Raw genomic sequence first — 18,559 nt, forward strand, 5'->3', positions numbered from 1 at the left:
CTCCTACTAAACATAATATAAACAGAACAAACAAAATATTTGAAATATATAAAAAGGTGAGGAAAAGTATGATACAACAACACACAATGTGCACATAAAACTCCAGTACACCTTATAACTGGATACAGATCACAAGAAACATATACAAAAATGTGTAATTTTGCTCATTTCCGTTATTTGCTTTGTGTTGGTCAGATTGTGACCATTAAACCTTGGAAACGTCATTCATAAACCACGTCAGATAAACCAGAGAAACTGTTTGGGTTACCAGTGAAAGGTGAAACCTCTGTCACTGCGGAAACTGGTGTCACCGAAACTTAAAGCAGAGCCTCTAAATGGCCCGCAGTAAAAAAAAGGGAAACACACCTCGTCCCACCCTTTTTATCTGCTCCAGGTGACAGCCAATGAGAGCAGCGCTCGTGCCGCGCCCAGCCTGTATCGGAACTCGTGGACGCGCCGCAGGTAAACCAGCTCAGGTGTGTGTGTTGTCCAGCAGTGATCAGGAGACTCAGCCGGATCACAAAACTGTGAGCTGTGAAGAAAAGTTCATGACGCCGGGTGCTTCAGAGAAGACGGTGCAGTGAGAACATGCGAGAATAATTAAATAGTCAGCTTCAAGAGAAATTTCTTCTCACCTCCACTGACATTTTTTTTCTTTTCTACTGCGACTTTTCATGGAGTGACCGATCTTCACAACAGTTAGGATCTGACTGTGTTGGGCTGTGCGTGTTTTTTTTTTTTTTCCATAATGGATTTACGCACTGCCAGACGAATAGGAGTTGTACTTTTAACATTTTTAAGTCTTCTGTATGGCTCCAGAGGAGAAATCCCACCCAAACCGACCGGCGGTGTCACCATCGTGCCCCCGGTCAGGCCTGATGATGGTCCCCAGGCCTTCCCAGACGCCGAAAAGGCAAATTTACCGGTTTTTACAATGGATTACCCAAGAATACAAATACCATTTGAGATCACTCTTTGGGTGCTGCTGGCGTCATTTGCAAAGATTGGTGAGTAGAGCTGGGCAGTATATCCGTATTAAATCGATATTGTGATATGAGACAAGATATCTTTTTATATTTTGATATGTGTTGTCTCTTCCTGGTTTTTAAGGCTGCATTACAGTAAAGTGATGTGATTTGAATTTACTGAACTGTTCTAGCTGTTCATCATTATATCCACATTACTAATTAGGTGTCAACATGAGGGTTATTAGCAACCAAGAAGAGCAGAATGAACAAATGAAATTCATACTGGACAATTTATATGCTGATACAGACTGATATAACTGTGATAGGCCAATATCCACAGATTAGTTGACCAATACATCTGTTGGGCTCTAATTTCCTTATTTAATTTGGTATGTTTTTTTTTTTGTTGAACTGTGTACTTACATTATCCCAAGTTACTCCAACAATGACAAAATACAGAATAATCCATAATTTAATCAAGGTAATGGTGAGTTTTGCTAGTCACTGAGGACTTCTGAGGACAGAAGTAATATAGTCTCATCCATGAACATAGATGAGTCATGGTAGCACCATCAAAGTAAGTCTTTTGTTACTGTTTTAAAGTGAAAGAGTCCCCCAGAGTCAAAATTTACATATTGTGCCTTTAATTTGGCTATTACTGGAGACATGTAGTCTTGTTGACAGGATATTTAATGAGGCCACAGACTGGTTTATCTTATCCGCAATCAGATTAAAAAAACACTGATTCCAATAATAACGAAAGTGTGGAATAATGGATTTGGTAATTGGCCACACTGATGATCGGTCAATTTTTATTACTAATGATTATTTATCAAAAATCTCTTTGTGTTAATATTTTGTGAAAGCATCAATAAGCATCATTGTTGCAATATCAGCATCGAGGTATTTGGTCAAAAATATTGTGATATATTGTTGATTTTGTCCTTATCGCCCGGCTCAAACCAGTGATTTTATTGACTCTGAGTTGGGTTAAGATCCAAATCTCTGTCATTATTTTGGCAATAATTGTTGTGACCCTTTCATAGAGGATGCAGGTGAGCTCTTTGCAGGCAGAGATCTTCTTATTCATCATCCCTGTTACCGTTTTTCAACTAAACTCACATCTCCTTCCCCAGGTTTCCATGTTTACCACAAGATCACCATCTGGGTGCCTGAGTCATGCCTTCTGATCAGCATTGGTCTGATTGTGGGGGCCATCATGCACTCTGTCCACGAGGAGCCCCCTGCTGTGCTCACCAGCAATGTCTTCTTCCTCTACATGCTGCCCCCCATCGTCCTGGACTCAGGCTACTTCATGCCCACCAGGCCTTTCTTTGAGAACATCGGCACGGTCCGTGACAAACCAGCCACAGTTTCCTGAACCATACTCTTGTTCCTCATGTAAAGACACGACTATGACCCTTTATTCCCTGTGTTTGTTTGCAGGTGTTGTGGTTTGCAGTGGTGGGGACTCTGTGGAACAGCATTGGCATCGGCATGTCTCTGTTCGCCATCTGCCAGATCGAGGCTTTTGGCGTGCAGGACATCAACCTCCAAGAGAACCTGCTGTTTGCCACCATCATATCGGCTGTGGACCCCGTGGCTGTGCTGAGCGTGTTTGAAGACGTGTCTGTCAATGAGCAGCTCTATATCGTGGTGTTTGGCGAGTGCCTCTTCAACGATGCTGTCACTGTGGTGAGTGGGTTGAGATAGAGGTATCAAGTACCACAACAAAAAAAATGTCTCAATATCATACTGGATGTTACTGTGATGTTACATGGCAAATTATTTTATTTTATTTTGTAAAAGGACTGTTACTGACTGCTGCATTGTTTTTGTTTTAAACTCAGCTCTATATAGCACCTTTCATACACACATGCAGCCCAAAGTGTGACACATAGCAAAATTAAAACAACAGACAGGAAAAAAAATTGCAACTACATACACAAAATTCAAACATTCATTACCAAACACAATTTGTGCTAATTTTTTGCACCAATGTAGGAAGCTAAGCAATGGACTGCTGTTGACAGGGTCAGTGGCAAATGTTATGGCCATAAGCAAATTCAGTAATGTTGCTGCTGTTGCTGGTCTACTGCTGCTTCAATCTGTTTGTTTGTTTGTTATTGTGTGACTTCAGTGAATCTGGACCAACCCTTTTAAAAGACCAGTCACAGTAACACAAACTAATGACGACAGCAGTAGACCAGCAACATCAGCAAAATAACTGATTATGCCTATGAAGTTTAGTTAGTTTGAAGAGAGAGATTATTTTTCTGTATAATGGTAGTTTCGTGATGGAAAAGACAGTCTGGAGCAATGAAAATATTCTAAATATAGCATTTACTGAAACTGATAGTTTTTTTCATTGCTTAGCCTCCAGGCTGGTGCCCCCCTCTGTTTCTCCAAAACTGAGGTGTGCTGACCAGCATCTACTGTAGCTCATACACCGACCATCGATAAGTACCTCATACAACCCTACATCAGATAATCCAAACTATCCCTTTAAAGATGGAGAGCAGAAGCACTTTAAGTTAAAAAGAAAAACAAATTTTAATCAAACAAAAATACTTTGTGCATCAGTTAATGTTGTTGTTTCATTTTTTTTTACATATTGTGAGAAATATTGTATTGTGGACTTTTAATCTTGGTATTATCGCATTACATCCTTGCTTAGAAGTGCTCTTCACACTAAGCTGAGACTTGCTGCAACACGTTTGCTTGCATTAGATACCTCTGGGCTATTGTTTGTTATGAAAACATGCTGAGCTATGAACAAGGTGCCATTACAAACTCTTTTTAATGCCTTAATGCCATTGTGTGGGAGAAATGTTGCTTATTCCAGTGACCAAATATGCCTTACATGTAGAGAGAGAAAATGAAAGTTAATTTGAAAAGGACTGCAACTTTCAGACCAATCAAATTTAACTCCATTTAAGGGCCAGTTTGGGGCCTTTAATTTCAAAACTGCTATTATATGAAAAGGCAGATCCAGTATCATGTTGTCTGAAGCTTTTCTATTCTTCCTCTAAAGGCTCAGCTCAGGTTTCTCCAGATACTGTACTATTTGTTCACTCTCTTTTCTGGGTTAGTATGCATGTATGGGAACATAATGTGTGAGAGGGAAACGTCAGTGCTGCAGTGGCAAGATTGGTGAAAAAATAAATGATTCAAAAACGGAAGTGAGAGAATGTTAGAGACATAAAATTGATGTGTCCACAGACCTGAGCCGTTTACCTCTGGGGGCTTGTTTACTTAAATGCCGCCAAACCAGTTTCTGAGGTCACTGTTTCATTTGGCTGTGATGATGGGAGGAGTAAACGCTCGCACACTATCATCGTCTGAAACTTGACTGAAGCGACCTCATGCTCAAATTTCCCCCCCTCGCCCTCTTCCTTTTGTGCTCGAGCACACCCTCCCACTGACCCACCCACCTCCACTAACCTGCTCTTACCTTTGGTGTGGCGACCCTTTTGTTTAGTACACAGTAGCAGAGCTGAAAAGTGAAGGCAAACATTTACTCAGGAGACTGAGAAATCCCAGGCGTGGTTTATACAGAGGATTGCAGAGGATTGAACACGACGGGTTATTTGTCAAAAGTACAAATACTTCCGATGAGCAGTGCAGTTGGGTTGGGTGGCAAAGAGTGCCGGTTATCCTCTGAATCGTCGATATGCAAATTTAAAACGGGGAACTGTCGTCGTCTGCACAAAGATCTGCTTTAAATAAATGTTCAAGGCCCTGCTCCTGTTTGCCTGTTTGTCTCTCTGTGTAGCCAAAACCTGACAGCTTATCTTGCTGTGCCACAGTCGTCCAAAAACTATTACAAACACACTAGTGAGCCACATTGTCTCACTGACTGACATGTTCCTTCATACAATGAATCCCACACACTGTACATGGTTTGCTTCTGAGTCACATTATTTGGACTCAAGTCAGGCTCCAGTCACAAAATTTTGATCACTTTAGACTCGACGTAGAAAAGTCAAAAAAGACTTGCAACTTGACTTTGATTTTAACACCAATTATTCATGACTTCACTTGGACTTCAGGACTTGAAATACTTGATACCTTCCCTCAAGCCCAAAGATTAAAATATATGTTACTTTAAAAGTGTGCCATGGATCAATTAATTTCTCAGGCTCAGACAGGCTGGATATTGTGAGACAGACTGTTTGTTGATTGAGTTTGGTGTTTTCATGGGATTTGTTGACAAAACAAAAATCTAGAATGTCACAAGCGGTATGCTTTAAATGAGCCATGTACTAAGCAGTTATGCTTTGTAAGGACTTTGTCAACATAATTTGTTGCCTCGAAACTTTATTCAGCATAGAAGCATTTGCAAGCAAACATTAAAGGGCGAATTCTGCACTTTTTATGTGGATGCGCATGTGTTAGTGCTGATGGTAAATGTCATCAATTGAAGCAATAAATGCCTCAGTGTGTGCTATGTTGATCAAGAAAGCTGAGTTCTAACGCTGTGAAATCTGTGGTTTCCTTACATCCAGTGATGTCACAGGAAGTAAGAAGAATCTGTTTCAGCTTGGATTTCTAGTCTCTGCCTCTGTGTAGCCAGGGGGTGTGCTGGATGAGTATATTTGTGTGTATGGTATCTTGTCTTGTGGTGCTCACATACTTTCTAATGTCTAAAAAATTTTAGATTTCTCGGAAAACTTCCTTTTAATTTTTTTGTGCAGTCAGTCAGCAGATTTTACTACCGCATTAAAATAACACAAAACAACAGTATTACTGAAGGAAAAAGTTTCCATTGTTCATTGTCAGAATTTCAGGCACAACAGGAGGAAAACGAACAAAGCAGGCAGCTCTGGAAAGTGCTTCATTTCCGTGAGTCATTCAGTGTATGTGGTGAAATGAGATTATCAAATTGCAAACAGTGCTGAGTAAATATTTCAATAAATCACCGCTATCTGCAAATGTGTCATTAGAGGCCGCAGCCCCTGACACCACCCATGACCTCTCACAGACTGTTGGTGCACATGCATGCCTGCAACGCTGCACATAAAAAAACTCCATGTCTGTATGTGTTTGTTAACATAAGTGCGTATGTTTCCAGGTATTGTACAACATGTTCAACTTTGTGGCGGAGATGCCGGTCGTGGAGCCAGTGGATGTGTTCCTGGGCGTGGCGAGGTTCTTTGTGGTCGGGCTAGGTGGGATGGGCTTCGGCATTCTGTTTGGCTTTGTGGCAGCCTTCACCACAAGATTCACCTCTAAGGTCAGAGAAATCGAGCCCCTCTTCATATTCATGTACAGCTACCTGGCCTATCTGGTGGCCGAGCTCTTCGCCATCTCCTCCATCATGGCGTGAGTAGATTTTAATATTTTTTTTAACAGACAGTTTAACTGCTGCAAGAATACAACGAAAACCCAGCTGTTCTTTCTGTTTTTCGGCAGCATCGTGACCTGCGCCCTCACCATGAAGTACTACGTGGAGGAAAATGTTTCCCAGCGTTCCTGCACAACCATCCGCCATGTGGTCAAGATGCTTGGCTCCATCTCTGAGACCCTCATCTTCTTCTTCCTCGGGGTCGTCACCATAACCACAGGGCACGAGTGGAACTGGGGCTACATCCTGTTCACACTGCTGTTTGCTTTTGTGTGGAGAGGTCTGGGTAAGGAGAGGGCAGAGGGTATCTGGGTCATGTTGGAGGTCAGGTTTTCTGTGATTTGGAATCTGTTGTTCTTGCTGCTGTGGAGGTTGTGACCACTACTGTTGCTATGATATTTTTTTTTACGAGTGTGCCCATGTTTTCTTTGCATCCAGGATGCACTTGAGGACGCACAGGAGGGCTGTGATTCACATCCTTTCATTTGTTTCACACTGTTTCGCTGATCAGTGGCAGTCAGTGGCAGTAATGTGTCAATAAAGGCAAGGAAGAAGACAAAGGGAAAAATGCATTTGATTAGTTTGTCAAGACTCTTTTACACAGGACAAAAAACCCACTAATATGTGGCATTTCACTGTGGTCTGACTATGTGCAATCACAAATTATTGCCAGGTCAAATGACTCTGCAGTAGTCACAGGTATTTATCAGCTCCAGGTTCAGGTGTTAGTGAGGGTAACATGACACCGGCATCAACATGCAAATTTTCCTTCCTTTCCCACTGGAGGCACCTATGCTAGCTTAGCTTGACTTGGTTTGTCTGTCAGTCCAGCCTGGCAGGGATTTGCTTCTCCGTTACAACAAACCTACCAGCCTGAAGGCATGTGTGTAACTGATGATGTGCTTGTCTTGAGTCAAATGGCTGTAAAACACTTGTGCTATAAATTCCTCTTAATAAATCCTCCTCCATTATTTTGTTATTGAAAAGCTTTTAGTATGAAGTAGCAAAATGAGGAAATTTAGGGTTTTTATTAACAGTTACTTAACACAACTACTATACAGCTGAAAGTGAACACGGAACTGTAAAACAAAGCAGATGTTTGAATGTACAGACTGCCAGACAGGAGAGAAACTAAACTTCAAACCACAGAGAAGCTGCAAAAGTACAGAGGCATAAGGACTTTATAGATCTCTCTGTTCTCCTGCAGAGACATTAATTAATTCTTGGCTTTCTGCTGCATTTGTTACATTGAATGTGACTCATCAGAAAAAAAAAACACTTATCTGCTGGCAATATGAAAGTTGTCAATCTCCCTTTTTTGTGGGTTTACCTACCTTTAAAAACCTGAATATATGTGATGTATTTGGTGTTAAAATGATCTCAGACTTAAAAGATACAACCTTTAACTCTCCATAGCTATGAGCTGAGAGTCTGCTTAAATATCACAACACTAAATTAAATCTTATTCTTGCTGGTTTAACTTCTGACCTTGCTGCAGTGATGTAAACGTGTACTCCAGAATCCCATGATGCCACTGTTGACTGTGGTTACACATGCAACAGAGCACACGTCTGACCACAGCCGTCTAGCTCCATTTTGGTCTCCACCAACTCCTGAATGAAACATTATACACAGATAAAATTAGTGGCTAAATGCTCAACTGTGTTCAACTGTTGACTTTGTCTGTCTACTGGGTGGGTAATGTACAGTGGGATTATCATTATTATCATATTATCATTTTTCTGAAAACGGCTTCCTGCTGCAGCTGGAAACAAGGTTGATGGGAGTGAACCAAAACATTAATTTCAAGTCGTTAAACCAAAACAATGAGCTGAAAGACATATTGACGTAGCACGGTAAAGCTGAGGGGAACTACAGAGTCGAGTGAAAATTCTAATCTGTACATCAATACAACCTCAGCAGCTTGAAATTAACAACACCATGTTTTTCTGTCCTTCCTTCCCAGGTGTCTTGGTGCTGACACAGATCATTAACCCTTTCCGTACCATCCCATTTAACTTGAAGGATCAATTTGGTTTGGCCTACGGTGGTCTGAGAGGTGCCATTTCATTCGCCTTGGCCTTCACTCTTCCCGATAACATCGGCCGCAAGCAGCTCTTTGTAACTGCCACCATTGCTATCATCCTCTTCACTGTCTTTCTTCAGGTACAACATTTTACACATTTTTTGTCTTTCTAACTAATGCAAATATGACCTGTGTTAATGTTTTGTCTTTGTAGTAGAACTAATAGAATGAAATAGAAAAAAACTTTTATTGAAGACTGCAGGTGAAGCAGTAGAGTCATCCATAGAGAGAAGCACAACATGATGACAGTCCAGATCAGAACTGATTTCATTTTCTTGTTTGGATATCATAGTGTGTTTAATAACCAGTTGTGACTGGTTACAGACTAACAACCTCTCCCTGTTTAATATGGCTTCTCACTGACGCAAACTGTTTGCCTGATGAAGATATAATACTGAAAAAAAAGTTATATTGCAAGTCAGACAGTGTGCGGGAGTCCTTCTGCAACTTTTTGTCTACTCGTCCTTTCTACACACCTGTCTCATCTAATAGATGTGCAAAGTGTTCCTTTGTTCTAGATCTTGGACACTAGAATGGTGACGTTGATCTGTGATCTTTCTTTCTCATCTCTACAGGGCATCAGTATTCGACCGTTGATTGAGTTCATCAATGTCCGCAGAACCAACCGCAATCTTGACACCATCAATGCTGAGATTCACTGCAGGGTAGGCCACAGATTGTGATCAGTCTAAATGCTGCAGACAGTTTGTTTTTGCACACAGTGGTAACAGGTCTCTCCTTGCTCTCAGCTGATGGAGCACACCATAGCTGGCATAGAGGACCTCTGTGGACAGTGGAGCCACTTCTACTGGAAGGACAAGTAAGAACTTTCTGTCTCCTTCTTTCTGCTCGTTCTCTGTTCAACAAGTTTTTATTTTTTAATATAAAGGCCTGTTGCTTATTTACAGTCACAGGTGACATGGGAAATACACACATTGCTTACTTCATATTAAATTACTCACTGCTGAAGTGCCTCATATCATTAAGTTTAAAGAGAAAGAAACTGCAGTGAAACTAGATGAAGGGTGGTAGTTTTTGTTCACCTGCTCTCAGTTTCCCTCTTTGTGGTTTTGTTAGACAATGCTATTGTTCACTCCAGGACTGTGTGGGAATGTTGACAGCCAATGAGACGCTGAAGTCGAGTTCAGCTTCTGCCGTCAGCAGTGACACTGATGTTTTTCTTCTGTAAAGCTCTGAAATGTTTTACTAGTTCCTCATAGCCCCTTTTGAATATTATATCGTCACACCAGTAAGTCAGTTTGATTTTTTGCGTTGGATCAATGCATTATGTTACAAGTGTTTTGCTGAATAGTTACTGGGCTCTGAGTGAGATTTTATCATGTATCATATAAAATTATTAGTATTAGTTGTACCGACTGTTACCAAAGGTATTTGGTATGGTTTCAGTGGACATTATAAACACAACAATTGTTCATTTAAAAAAAATAGTTTTTGTAAAATAACAGTATGTCCTGAGTAGAGCTGCAATGATTAAGTGATTAATTGATTTGTCGATTGAAACTATTTGTACTGTATATACAATTAATAATTTCAGAATTTTTCAAGCAAAAATGCTTTCTGATGGGAAACCCCATTGCTCAGTTGGACCAACAGCCCCATATACTGAGGCTCTTTGGTCCTCTGCAGTGGCTACCAGTTCGACTTCTGCCTGCAGCCCATTTACTGCGTGTCATCCCCTCTCTCTCTTCTCTCTACCCTCTTTTCCTGTCATATCTTCAGCTGTCACTATCATAATAAAGGCAACCCCCCCCAAAAAAAATCTTAAAAAAAATGCTTGCTGATTCCAGCTTCTTAAATGTGAGGATTTTCTCCTGTTCATTTATGATCGAAAATAAAGAGTCCTCAGGTTTTGGCCTGTGAGCTGGACAAAAAAGGACTTTGTGAAATTGTGATGAGCATTTTTTATGATTTCTTGACATTTTATGGACTAAATGATTAATCATCTGATTAATTCACAAAAATTGTTAGTTGCAGCCCTTGTCTTAAGCTCAATCATACTTAACAGAAGAGTTAACAGAGTTAACAGAATACTAATACATTCATATTCATACATTTGCACACACTTTCATTCTTAAAATCCGACTGTCTTTACCCTGTGACTCTCTCTCTCTCTCCACTATTCCCTCTTTTCCTCATGGTGTTGCTGACACACTTCTCATGCTTGTCTCGTGAGACAGGTTCCTCAAGTCTCAGAATGCAGATTTTAAGTTTGAACAAGCCAAAACATGCTGTAAATTTGGCTGGATCTCACAGAGCAGTGAAATGTTTGTTTTTGAATTGTACTCTGGCACATTGCATTTTCAATGGAAAAGTCACTATGAGACTAACTGATGTTAAGCTTTAAGAGTGTCGAGGTTAGTCATATTGCAGCAGGACAGTGGTCCTAAACTTATATAGTCAAAAAAAGTAGCATGTTCTTGATCCCACTGATCATGTGTTTCATTCCTGAAGACCAGACTGAATGCACAAAGCCTTTGAAACAAGCAAGGAGTGTAGATGGCTGCAGGACAGACCTGGCAGAGTATTAACACAGAAATTTTCTGCCTGTCACCAACTGCAAGAAAAAAAGAAAGTAAAACTGATTAATCCCATGTAGGGAAACTGAACTGTCAAAGAAATACAATTAGAAGAACCAATAACAGGGAAAACTCAACAAGCTGTGACAATACCATGATAAAAAAGAGAGAAAATGACAACTTGAAAAAAATGTCCTTTATTAAATAATAAATCAGATGTCTACAGCATTTTTGTTTCTATAAAGGGACAGATCACCCTTAAGTCAAAAATACATATTTACATATGTACAGAAAGAAAGTAGTTACCACATGAAACTCCTCACAAGCCCCTGCTGTTATCTTGAGTAACTGGGTCATGATTTGTTGAAAGAGACACTGCTGATGAAGGTTTCAAATGTCTTTTTTAGCAGTTTGAGCACTGGAAGCAGAGTGTTTCCATTATATTTCTACTATAGTTTTCTTATTTCCAACAAATCCCATGAAAACACAACACCAACCAAGTATTGTTTGTGTAGTAATAGGCTGATATAGCTGATTTCTGTGCGTCATAGAGCTCTATTGTTGTCCAAGCCATTAAAAACACATTAATGAGCCACAGCGCTGTACTAGCTGACATGTTCCATTATTAAAACCGTATTGTTGGTTTTACTCTTTTCACTTAATTTGTTGACAATAGGAAACATATGGAATATCCCCAACTTTATTGCTTCCAACCTCATGATTATTGTGTCTATTCAAATCCAGTTTGCTGAAGCTCAGAGCCAACACCGTTAAATATGTCTCTGTCTTTAATATTTTCTGACTGCACCGTACCTGCCTGGATACTTTGAGGCCCTAGAATGACACTACCACAGGGTCTTCACAGATGTCTTCACACAAACTAATTCTCCTTCTCTCCATGTCAGGTTTATGAAGTTCAACAATCGAATCTTGCGGAAGATCCTGATCCGAGACAACCGAGCCGAGTCCAGTATCGTGGCTCTGTATAAGAAGCTAGAACTGCAGAACGCCATGGAGATCCTGGACACGGTGTCTGGAGACATCAGCGCTGCTCCGTCCATTGTCTCTCTCTAGTATGAAACCTTCATCATGTCTCTCTCACTATCACAATACGTCCGTATTGTCTGTTCAGATCAGAGAAAATGACTCGTTGTCTCTTCATATTGTTTTTATCTGTCTTTTAGTGAGGAAAAGAAAAGCTCTGCTAAACCTAAGAAGAAGTTCATGGCTGCTGACCTGAAGAACATGCATGACATCCTGTCCAAGAACATGTACAAGATCAGGCAACGGGTGAGATATGAACTAATATGGCAGGATAACAGCTGTGTGAACAGCACAATATTCTGCTTTTTACCCTTTATTCTCTAACATGTGTAACGCATACTTTCATAGAAAGTACCTTGATAAATTTTATTTTAAAGGATGTGTAGTACTGATATGACACCATCATAACCGTGTCTAAGAAGTTAGCTAACTAGTTTGCTTGCGTTTTGCTAACATTAACTAGCTTAACATGTAACGATATGTCAGTTTTACAGGTCCTCTGGCAACATCTTTTAACCATCCTCCAGTTTTGTTTTTGTTTTTAACATAGACCATTGGAGCACATAGCATATCTAAGTACAGGAAACAGGACAGAAGAAAGTTGCTCAACTATTTTATTGAAGCACAGAGTGAATAGGGGCAAGAATGAGGTGTGTCAGTGCTTACACAATGTTCTTTTAAGGTATTAAAAAGCACTTGACAGTATAATAACATTTAATGACATCTTAATAAACAGTCCAAATTGTGCCACTGTAGTTGAGGTCAAGGAAATTATTCACGACACAGTTATAACGTCTCATAAAACCTAATGTCAAAAAGAACCACATATTTAATGTAATGTCAGTTTAATGTAATTTGTAATGTAAAAACATAAATACATTCTTCAAGTCTGACAGTTAGGCCTGCTGTGGCATCTTATGACAGAGGTGTAGTAACTAGTTACTTTTAAGATCATAATTTTACATTACAAAACATAGGGTTATAAAATACAATTCACCGTTAAAGATTAAACCAGTGGTTTTTGTGATAACATGGGGCTCCTTGTTATATTTCAGATGTCTGTGAAAAGACATTTACCTTCTAAACTTCTCACATGGTTGCATTTAACTATATAAGTCTTCAAGAGGTAGAAGCATCCGATGTTTCAGTAAAAAAGCAATGATAAAAGAAAAGCATAAAAGTACAAATTTGAACAGGAGTTTTGATTTTTCTTCTTTAATAGTCTTATGACCCCTCAGATTTATCTTGTGACCCTTTTAAGGCAGGCCGACCCCTAGGTTGCAAACCACTGGACTGAATTCGACTGTATATATATATAAAAGTAGTTAAAACAAGCTCCACCTCAAACAACTACAGCAGTAAAACACTTGTGCATGTTTACTTAAGCAGTAGTAATACATGACTTCTACATGTCATAGTGCATTACAACCACTTTGCCCCCATAGACACTGTACTATTGAGTAAAGGCAGAGAGTTACGTCCAGTCCTCCTGCATTTCTGTGTTGCTGTTGTTGCAGTAAACCTTCGGCTGCTTACAGTACATACAGTGGTGTGAAATTTGAACTCTTGTTTGTCTTGGATGAATCAACAACAGCAGTCCGGTCTTACATGTGCTCCTTTACAGAGCTGAAAATTTCCCAACTTCTAGAATTAAGCCACGCGTGTCATTCGTTTGTAAAAGGCAGCAGCCGCTTGATGACCAAAAGCGCACGGCGTCAAATTATTTCACCTGGAGTCCTGTGATGCCTTCCTCACACACAGTGATGTGATTACTCCAAGCACTGAAGCTCAGAGCTGTTTTGCATGGCCGCAGACGCCAGTGGGCTGGCAGTACTTTTCCATTTGTGACATGACATCAGCCATTTAGAGAGCACATAGAGACTCTTTGATGTCCCGACAAATAGGGGGCATGTGCTTCTGTTCTTTGGGTAGACAAGTTGTCTGATTATCTTAATCGCTCACCCTGCTGCTCTTCATATACTTACAATTCTGTGTCTCACACAAACCCTGCGTCACCTCCTGTAGGTCCTGTTATTTCTTTTGCTTTTTTATTGATATCCTGAGTAGTTAATTCAGCAAACTGGTCACATATTTCCTTTTTGAACTTGTGTTACGTTTGAATTGTTGATTTTTAACAGTCTTGGCTCATGCATTTTTATTTATTTGATAACATAACAAAGGGGAATACAAAGTGAAATGTTAACAGAAGAGAATTGAAATCATTCCTATTGTCTGACCATGTTGGCCCTTTTGAGAAACAGATAAGAGCATTTTATGGACATTAGACATTTCTCTAAAGAACAAAGGCAAATGCTAAGGTTTTTGAAAGGAGGTTATTCTTATTCTAACTTATACCTGCAAGACAGAAAGATCAGTGTTTACAGTGACTGGTGTGCTGCATGGATGGAGGAAGTTAATGCGGAAACTCGCAACGCACAAATAGAGACACGGACCCTTGTATCTCAAACAGGCGTGGGCAGTTTTGGTTGAGTAATCTGAGCTGTAAAGAATGCTGTCTCCTCTCAAAGCACCTTAACTGTCTAATTGTCTCAGCCTTTGTCATTTCCACAGCCAGTATTGACCTGAAGGTTGAAGCATTGTGGCCACTTGTCGGGCAGAGCTGTGACGATTAATTATTTAAATAATTGATTAAGGAGGATTTGTAGTTTTTCTTTTTTCTTTTGTCATTTATGATAGTAGATGAAGAGTCTTTGGTTTTTGGACTGTTGTTTTTGAAAATGTCACTTTGGGCTCTTGTGTTGAGCATTTCAAAGACTAAATGACAAATAGATTAATAATTGGCAGAAAAAATTTGATAATAAAGTAATTGTTAGTTACGGCTCTACTATAGGTTGACTTTTTTACAGATGCAGCTGCAACTAATGATTATCCTCATTGTTGATTAATCTGTCAATTATTTTCTCCAGTAATTGAAGAGTTTTTTGGTATGAAAAATGTCAAAAAAAAATGTCAGTCAGTGTTTCCCAAAGACCAAGCTGATGTCCTCAAATGTCTTGTTTTGCCCAGAACCCAAAGATATTCAGTTTACTGTCATGAAGGAGTAAAGAAATCAGAAAATATTCACATTTAAGAATCTGGAATCAGAGATTATTACTGTCTTTTCTTAAAAATTGACTCAAACCAATTAATCAATTAGCAAAGCAGTTGGCGATTAGTTTAGTTACTGATTTAGTTACTAATTGTTGCAGCTCTAGACTTGTCCAAAGTGCTGCTGTGTCATGTTGTATCTTATATAGTTTTGTTTTTTGTTTTTTTTTTTGTAACCAGACGGTGGCGTACACAAATAAACATGCACTGCCCAATGACACCCAGACAAGAGAGATACTGATCAGACGCCACACTAGCATCCGTCGAAGCCTCCGTCCCGGCAGCTTTCGGACATCGGTAAGCAAGTGAACTTTGTGACTCTGGCTTGTATTTATTTGAGGTGCCATGTAACTTCATGTTTTCTCAGCCTTTTAGTTTAAGCAGGTAGGTGAGAGCAGAATTGAACCTCATTAGAATCTGTTTAATTATTTAACCACACTGAGATGAGAGAATTTAAGTCAAACATGACGTACACTTACTTTATTGTTAACTGTTCTTGTGTTTTTCTGCTGTTTCATTTCCATGTTATTCTCAGGTGGTGCCTAAATCTCATAAGTACTTCTCTCTTCCTGCTGGGAAAAATCTGGACTCAAAATTTCCTCCTGGGAGGCTGAGCTACACAGGTGAGCTTCTTTAACTGTCATTAAAACCCATTAACATCCAAATTTTCACTTTTATTTTCCCTTTAAAGGTTCAGTTTTTAAGTTTTAGAGGAACTTATTCTTAGTATTCAGAGGTTTGTTTTCATTAGTTTCATTCACCTAAAAATAAGAATTACTGTGTTTAGTTCTACGGAGGGTGCGAGTCCTCTTCCATGAAGGCCGCCATGTTGCACCACTATGTTTCTACAGTAGCCCAGAACAGACAAACCAAAAACGGGCTCTAGATATGGCCTTTTTTGCAGTCACCGTAGTTTCTCCTACAAGCGGAGGGTCCTGCAAGTGTATTCAGTTGGTTGTAATTTACAACCTCACCACTAAATCATACTGAATCCTTTATTCATTCAAGTGTATTCAGCGTTTGTGTCTCAGCAAATGGAACCTGCTCAGGTGTTTATTTCTGTAATGAGATTCTTGTCCTTCAGGTGTTTATACTGAGTGAAATAATCAAACCTAAGACTTGCATTTTCAGTCATTCTAGTGTTGTCTCTGGGATTGCAATTAGTCAGTCGGTCAATCCGCTACTTTGGTCCAGGCTAAAATATTTCAACAACTATTGGATGGATTACCATGAAATTTATAGTCCTGATAGGAACAAGTCTACTGACTTTACCTTCAGTGTGACCATGAGGTTGACATTTTTGTTCAAGATTGAAATGTCTCAACAACTATTACATGGGTAGTTCTGACAATAGGATAGATATTAATGTCTCGCCACAAAATGTTTAGATTTTTATAACTTTTGTGATCCCCTGACTTCTCTTTAGTACTACACCAGGTCAAAATCTCTTTGTCCATTGCTTTAGTTTTATGACCAAACACCTGATGACTCTCTCATCAGCCTCAGCTGTACCTTGTGTTTAGTGCTAATTAGTAAATGTTAGCAGGCCAATGCAGAAATTAAGATGGTGAAAATGATAAATATTATATTTGCTAAACATCAGCATGTTAGCGTTGTCAATGTGAGCCTGTTAGCACTACACAACATCAGTAGCTACAGCCTTACAGATATTAGCACCACAACATTAAATGGATATATTCTGTGTATCACTGTTTTCACATTTCCTGAAAAAAACAAAAATCAGCCTGACATGTTTAATAACTTTGGGATTTCCACTAGAATTTCAAATAAGGTTATGTAGGTTTGAACATTCATCAAGGACCTTTCCGGTGTTAATTACATGCAATTATATAAAATATATTGTGGTGTGACGATATTTTCTCCACCTGTCCCAGATGATCAGGAGACGATGTCAGAGGTGGCCTACCCCTCCAGTCGTTCTCGGTTTCGGCAGCCTGCACGCTCCTCCTCCGGAGCCATGATGCCTCTGCGCAGGTTGGACACTTTAAAAGAGGCGCCCTCTGTTGACATGCTGGATGAAAGCACAGTGGAGGACAGAGGCCCGACAGGACGTGGTATGTCCAGAACAACATCCTCCTCCAGTGATTCTCGTATTCCTGCTCCCCGCCGTCACCTCCACTCCTCTGTTGACAATGACACCGGATCAGCTGATAACTTTAGAAATGGGCATCGTGAGGCAGAAGAGGAGGAGGAGGAGCTGCAGCCTTCGTCTCCACCTCCAGCCTGGGCTGCTGAGCCCAGAGACAACGCAACCCAAAATCCTCTGCTCAGACGGCCTCAGTGGAACCCAAAGAGGAAGTAAAAGTGTCCCTTAGCTTTCAGAGAGCAGCTGGACTGCCACAGACTGAGTCTCAGGATCTCAAGCAGCTCCAGGGTCTCTGTGCAAAACTGTGTATTCATAAGTAAATTAACACTGGAGGTCCTTTCATTTCATATGAGAGGTGAATCGTCCTCCAAAATGAGCCAAAATGGACACTAATATGCTGAAGTCAGCCATATTACACTCAGTGCACTATAGTGAAGCAACTGGATATCAACTGTCAACAATTAATTGTTCTGTGGTTATTTGAACTATTTACAACTATGTGCTTTTTAATACTTTTCATCTTCCCATAGGGTATTTTTTAAATGTTTAAAGACAATGTAATTTAAACTATTTTCCTCTGAGTAATTATTTCTTAGTCCTTACATGTAAATATTGTAGTTTTTTGTATTTTATTGTCTATCGTCTGTGACAGTTGTGTGATTCATAATCCAGGGGTTGTGTGCAGGCCATATCAGTTTAATGGGACAGTTCACCCCAAAATCTAAAATAGTATTTTTCCGCTTACCTGTTGTGCTGTTTATCCATCTGGATTGTTTTGGTGTGAGTTGCTGAGTTTTGGAGATATCAGCCGTAGAGATGTCCCAAATGCAATGGAAATAGACGTCACTCAGCTCGTAGTGCTCAAAGGCCAAAAAAATTTGAACATTTGAAAAATTCAACAGCAGTGTCTATTTCCAAAAATTATGACCCATTTACTCAAGATGATCTACAAACCTTGTTGTGAGCAGTTTCATGTAGGAACCATTTTCTTTTTACTGAACTACACTTTCCAGTTGTATCACTACAGAGGGAGAGGGAAGTGTGCATCTACTCATGGATGACAGACTCGTGCTCATGACAGCGTGGAATGTAAAAGTGTGTAAACGGGTGTCCTGTCCCTACATGAAGCATCTCACAACAGTATCTTGAAAGAGACATTGCGGTTTGTTTTTTTGTTTTTGTCGCTTTGAGAACCACACACTGAATACCATCTAGTTCAGCTGTAGTAGAGAGAAGGCAGACATCACTGCAGCCAAAACTCTGCAACTTACACCAAAACAGTGTAGATGAATAAAAAGCACCACAGGTAAAAGGAAAAATATGTATTTTTGATTTTAGCATGAATGATTCTTTTATCATGAG

General features: G+C 39.8%; 1 protein-coding gene across 1 annotated transcript; it reads left to right on the forward strand.

Moving 5' to 3' along the window:
• Positions 1 to 481: 481 nt before the first annotated feature.
• On the forward strand, positions 482 to 18,324 carry slc9a2 (solute carrier family 9 member 2). Its single transcript, XM_084724746.1, has 13 exons — positions 482 to 1,007; positions 2,105 to 2,319; positions 2,415 to 2,663; positions 6,043 to 6,293; positions 6,384 to 6,601; positions 8,282 to 8,481; positions 8,977 to 9,066; positions 9,151 to 9,221; positions 11,844 to 12,011; positions 12,123 to 12,228; positions 15,271 to 15,387; positions 15,626 to 15,713; positions 16,986 to 18,324. The coding sequence occupies exons 1-13, from the start codon at positions 749 to 751 to the stop codon at positions 17,411 to 17,413; spliced, it is 2,460 nt and encodes an 819-aa protein (XP_084580872.1). The 5' UTR covers positions 482 to 748; the 3' UTR covers positions 17,414 to 18,324.
• The last annotated feature ends 235 nt before the right edge of the window (positions 18,325 to 18,559 follow it).

Source organism: Lutjanus erythropterus, chromosome 8 (genome assembly GCF_056507025.1).
Source record: "Lutjanus erythropterus isolate fLutEry1 chromosome 8, fLutEry1.hap2, whole genome shotgun sequence".
NCBI lineage: Eukaryota > Metazoa > Chordata > Actinopteri > Lutjaniformes > Lutjanidae > Lutjanus > Lutjanus erythropterus.

Coding starts and splice junctions, on each gene's coding strand:
- slc9a2 (XM_084724746.1), top strand. CDS start 749: ATGGATTTACGCACTGCCAGACGAATAGGAGTTGTACTTTTAACATTT. Junction 2,664..6,042: donor TCAACGATGCTGTCACTGTG/GTGAGTGGGTTG, acceptor GTATGTTTCCAG/GTATTGTACAACATGTTCAA. Junction 9,067..9,150: donor ATGCTGAGATTCACTGCAGG/GTAGGCCACAGA, acceptor CCTTGCTCTCAG/CTGATGGAGCACACCATAGC.